The sequence below is a fragment of the Protomyctophum bolini genome (genome assembly GCF_963924005.1).
Source record: "Protomyctophum bolini genome assembly, chromosome: 4".
In the NCBI taxonomy this organism is placed as follows: domain Eukaryota; kingdom Metazoa; phylum Chordata; class Actinopteri; order Myctophiformes; family Myctophidae; genus Protomyctophum; species Protomyctophum bolini.
The window spans coordinates 34,168,643-34,173,985 of NC_137865.1; the positions used below are offsets into that span (position 1 = coordinate 34,168,643).

The 5,343-nt window shown below is 40.2% G+C and overlaps 1 protein-coding gene across 1 annotated transcript; it reads left to right on the forward strand.

Moving 5' to 3' along the window:
* Positions 1 to 3,867, forward strand: LOC308313997 (complement decay-accelerating factor, GPI-anchored-like). The gene is made up of 4 exons (XM_080761349.1): positions 1 to 54; positions 593 to 769; positions 2,682 to 2,864; positions 3,470 to 3,867. The coding sequence occupies exons 1-3, from the start codon at positions 12 to 14 to the stop codon at positions 2,756 to 2,758; spliced, it is 297 nt and encodes a 98-aa protein (XP_080617475.1). The 5' UTR covers positions 1 to 11; the 3' UTR covers positions 2,759 to 2,864; positions 3,470 to 3,867.
* The last annotated feature ends 1,476 nt before the right edge of the window (positions 3,868 to 5,343 follow it).

Sequence of the window (5,343 nt, forward strand, 5' to 3'; positions counted from 1 at the left end):
CCAGGAACTGCATGAGTTCAGGAGTGTGGGACGGCCGAGTTCCTGTCTGTGAAGGTAATAATGATAATATACAGTGTTTAGTATAAAACTAACAAAATAATCAACTAGAATTTAGAGGGAAAATAGTTAGACATAACAATTATATAATCTAAAAAGAAAATAACTGAAAACTGTATTAAAAACACTCATTGGGCTAAACCCCAAATGTGCTGACCTCATCAGATTTGTGGAAATTTGCCACAGGAGTTGAATTTCAAACTTTTAGTACATGTTATTAGACACCTTTAGAAACATATTGGTGAAGACATTTCTTGGTAACGTTTTAGTTCCCTGATTTTCATAGGTTTCTTTTACTATGGTATCTCAGGAGGATATTAAATTAATCTTCCATATTCAGCAGTGCTTGTTTTAACTGTTCATGTTTTGTAAATGGCTTTATATTTCTCAACCTTTTTTGAGTCATTACAATAAACAAAAACTGACACTGAAACTAATGACAACCTGAACCAGCAGACAAAGACAAAACACAAATGAATTAATGAAGAATAATGCTGATAAAACTAATAGGCTCTACACCTCCGGTGTCTTCCAGCCGTGCACTGCCCAGAGCCGCCGTCGGTGTCTGATGCAGTGATGTCGGGAGCGTTTGAGACCTACACGTACCACAGTGTGGTGAGCTACCGCTGCCGTAAAGGGACGCTCAGCGGGGACAGGCAGCTCTGGTGCACCAAGGACGGAACCTGGAGTTCCCAACCCCCCACATGCAAAGGTACCACGTGATGTTGGCTCGGATTTTGTAGCGGCAATTATTAATGGTCTCAATATTGACAAGCATACGAAAAGCATCAGAAACAGGACTCCGGCTCAAGATTCAGGCATCGTCATCTTTATTCAGAGTTCTCAGTCAGTACAGCAAAGTGGTAGCATTAACCAGTTCTCTCCCCCAGCATCAATGAAATCACCCCCCTTTATTCCCCAGCAGATCCACATTTACAACAATGAAATAGACAGTCAGTAACAGGTGGTCATTCAACATGTCCTTTCTTGGTTGTAGGTTGAGAGAGGAAGGCATAGGTGGCACCTACTGCTAGACTTGTTTCTGTTCTAAATGGGATAGTTACACAAATACTTGTTTGCCAATAGTTGCGAACGCAGTGATTGCGAGACCCTGCAGATCATGTCTGTCTGTCTGTCTGTCTGTCTGTGTAACACACACACACACACACACACACACACACCCCTTAACCCATTCGGACCGGGAACCCATTTTGGTGTGTCAGCATCATGTTATGCTTTAGCTATTGAAAAATAGCAGATCTACAAGCTCGTAGGTCTGCTATTTTTTTTTAAATCGAAGAACGACTGACATTTTTAGAATCTGATCTCGGGTCAGAATGGGTTAATCAAGACCAGTGTGTGTCCAGTGGAAAACCTCGTATGAATCTGATCTCAGGTCAGAATGGGTTAACTTAAAAAAACGTAACTTAAAAAAAATAACACACACACACCTTAAATTAAAAAAACTTAACTTATAAAAACTTTACTTAAAAAAAAATAACTTAAAAAAAAATCTTAAACCACAAATATATACGAGCTGCGTTCGCTTCCCGCGTTTGCGCGTCTTACTTGTGGTATAGTAAGCATGGAGACTCAGCTGTTAGATTGACAGCTGCTGTTCAGTCAGAATTAGCTCAATGGTGAAAGACTGGATGGACGGATGAGAAACACCCTAATAATGTATATGTATGATTGTTCTATGTGGCATTCTAATATTTCCATTACAATTTTTAGGTCAAATCACATTTGCTAGGCATTATCGTAGACACATGGCTTTGTTGAGAACAGGTCAAACATACTTTTTAAAGTGAATACTTTATACCTGTGTACGCCTGTCACAGGAAATAGCAGATCTACAAGCTCAAAACCGTGATGCGTTTTGAGCTTGCAGAGCTACGTACTATTTCGATCACGTTTGTCATATCTGCCCTGTGCACCTTGTTTACAGAAATATATATATATATTTTTTCATGCATAATGTCCGGACAGAAACCATTGTTAATCACACATTATTTTACCTAATTGTGACAGCCGTATACTTGCAGTTTGATTTCCCTGAGGTCAAATTCCCGGAGGTCATACCATTTGAGATGTTCCAACATGACACTGAGGCGGTTATTTTTTCCCCACCTAATATTGAACCAGCTCAGAGTGTTTACACTGAAAATGAATTGGTTCAGAAATCTAAACACTGGTTTTTGGAACTGGAACCAAAAAATGGCCGCCGGTTCCGTGAAAGAACCATTAAGGCTCCAAGGGTCTAGAACGGAACCAGTTCCTGAACTGAAGTTATTTTGGTGGAAAAGAGGCCTGGGCAGACACTGACAATGTGTACCTTCGACAGGCAACCTCTGTAGACATTTTTAAAGCACAGCTCAAGACCCACTTCTACACTCTTGCTTTTAATTGATCTTTTATTTATTTTTGTTATTCATGGCCTCACTGCATTACTGCTTGTTTTTTTTTAATGTTTATGCCTTGCTTTTCTTTTCTTTTTTTCTCCATTGCTCTGTAAAGCACTTTGAGCTGCATTTCATGTCATGAAAGGTGCTATACAAATAAAGTTTTATTATTATTATTATTAATGTCACTGAGGGATGCTTGTTGAATATCTCCTTCTCCAGACATATCCTGTCCCGTCCTCCCCGACGTGCTCCACGCCTCCCGGACGGGGGCCTTCAGGCCGCCCTACGAGCACTGAGACGCCGTGTCATTTCACTGTGACTGGGGCTACGTGTTGCTGGGGTCCACCACCGTATCCTGTGGCATCGATGGACAATGGAGCCCTGAGCTTCCCACGTGTAGATGTAAGTAAAACATTGTTTATTTATGTATTAACCCATTCTGACCTGAGATCAGATTCTAAAAATGTCTTCTACATCCTGACAGTTTTCCATTCTGACCTGAGATCAGATTCTAAAAATGTCTTCTACGTCAGTCGTTCTTCGATTTTTCAAAAATAGCAGACCTACAAGCTCGTAGCGCGCCGCTCGTAGCGCGCCACTCGGTGGCGCGCCACTCGGTGGCGCGCTATGAGCTTGTAGATCTGCTATTTTTCATTAGCTAAAGCATAACATAATGCTAACACCAAAAGGGGTTCCCGTCCAAAATGGATTAATAATTGTGATTAAAAAAAGAAAACACATGCAGTAATCATATCACGGAAGATGAATGTATGGTAAAGTTGTCCGTCATACAACTGGACAGAGTTGTCTCTGTACTTTGGCTAATCTTTAAGCATGTTTTAATTATCGCAATATTGTTAAACGATATTATCACAGTAATCACATGAAATCTTCACAATATTATATTATCGTCCCATCCCTAGCTTTCTTATTACAACATTTGAACTAATTTCTTGATGTTTTTTGTTTGTTTATTTTAATTAATTCATTTTGTTTTTGTTTTTCAGTGCGTAGCCATTGGCGCGGCCGTTAATGAAGCAACTCAAGGCCTCCCAAAAACTATAATAATTGAGATATTTGATGTGTTCGACTGGGAACATTCAAATACAAATGTTATTTTACAGTAAGATTTTCACACCAATGATGTGGGGGGAAACTAACAGTGTTACATAAATATGATTTTTTTTATATATTTTGTGATGCACTTAAAGAAGCTCATTGTAAAATGAGAAGCACTAAAATAAGCTACATTGTGAAACAATTGTAAAACTATTCACTAAACTGAAATGAGGTAAAACTTGTATTAACAAATTAAAGAATGATTGAAAAGACTTCTGAAATAAAGTATATTTATTCTTTGCCTTTTTGATGCACAGAAAACACCATTAAAATGCTCTGTACATGATCCCAAGGCCCCATTTGAAAAGTGACAAAATCACAGAGAGCTCAGTGGCACCCTTGTTAAGACGACATCCATATGAGTCACAGGTTGTGGGTTCAAGTCTAGCTGAGTTCCTTCTATACTCTTCACTGTGGATCACATTTTGGAGAATAACACCTTGAAGAACAATGAAAAGCTGCAGAGATTCTCAGAGAGCATGTGGTGGCTCTCTGTGATAAGCTGCTGTCTATGTGAGCCACAGGTTGTGGATTCAAGTTCAGCCCATAGCCCATGGCCTTGGACGGCATACTATAGCACACCGTTTTTCATCATCTTTGAGGATTTGAAAAAAAAGACGTAAATCACTGAGTGATTTTCGTCTATTTCTCAAATACTCGTTTTTCACCATTTTTGACCATGGGCTATCGAACAGGCATACTATAGTATAGCACATTGGTTCCCAACCTTTTTAAGTACCACCTAAGAAAATATTTGTCTCTCCAAGTACCACCATAATAACTGATAAATATTTCATTCCACTTTTGTCTTTAAAAAAAAAAATTGGGGCAACAAAACATGTGAGGGTACCTACCCTATAGGGGACACGGGGAGAACATGTGAGGGTACCTACCCTATAGGGGACACGGGGAGAACATGTGAAGGTACCTACCCTAGGGGACACGGGGAGAACATGCAAACTCCACACAGAAAGGCCCTTTCGCCAACCCTGCCCTTGGGTATGGGCGCGGAGGAGAGAACACACCCCAGTGCCCACAGCTTCTCCAGAGGGAATCGAACCAAGCTGTGAGGCGACAGCACTACCGACTGCATGTGCCACCGTGCCCCCAGATGTAGGCCTACTTAAAGTATACCAAAAGGAAAAGTAGGCAACATTATGCTGCTGCAGAATGTTCCATTGAAATGTATAAAAACACATATTCAAAATAACACATCTACAAGGTCACAGTGCAATAACAGATCTACAAAAGGTCAGTGTGTGAATTGGACATACAAAATACAATAACATGTTAAAACCCATTTTGCGCGGGAACCCCTTTTGGTGTTTTAAAGCATTATGTTATACTTTAGCTATTGAAAAGTGCCAAGCTATGCACTTGTAGGTCTGCTATTTTTAAAAGATCGTGAAAATGCGCCTCAAATCTTTGAATATATATTATTACAGAGTGAACATTTTAACTCAAATCTCTGCTTCTGGGGAGGTCCCTGGAAGTACATATTTTCAGATGGGGGGGGCAGAGGCATATTAATAAATATAATTTTTGGGGTCCTTGACATGAAATATTGAGCACCACTGATACAGAAACTTTTCAGAAAACTGTCAGGATTTTGAAGACATTTTTTTAATTTCGATGTCAGGCCTAAATGGGTTAACCTGTGGGCTGCTTTAAAGGTGTGGCTGTATGTATGCTCAGGGGTGTTCAACCAGTGGTCCAGGGACCACCAGTGGGCCTTGAGGTGGTCCCCCCCCCCCCCCCAACG

Bases quoted from the DNA above. Each gene is read 5' to 3' on its own strand.
- LOC308313997 (XM_080761349.1), top strand. From the start codon at position 12: ATGAGTTCAGGAGTGTGGGACGGCCGAGTTCCTGTCTGTGAAG. The intron at 55-592 runs GTAATAATGATA...GGTGTCTTCCAG, and splicing joins CCGAGTTCCTGTCTGTGAAG to CCGTGCACTGCCCAGAGCCG. The intron at 770-2,681 runs GTACCACGTGAT...CTCCTTCTCCAG, and splicing joins CCAACCCCCCACATGCAAAG to ACATATCCTGTCCCGTCCTC.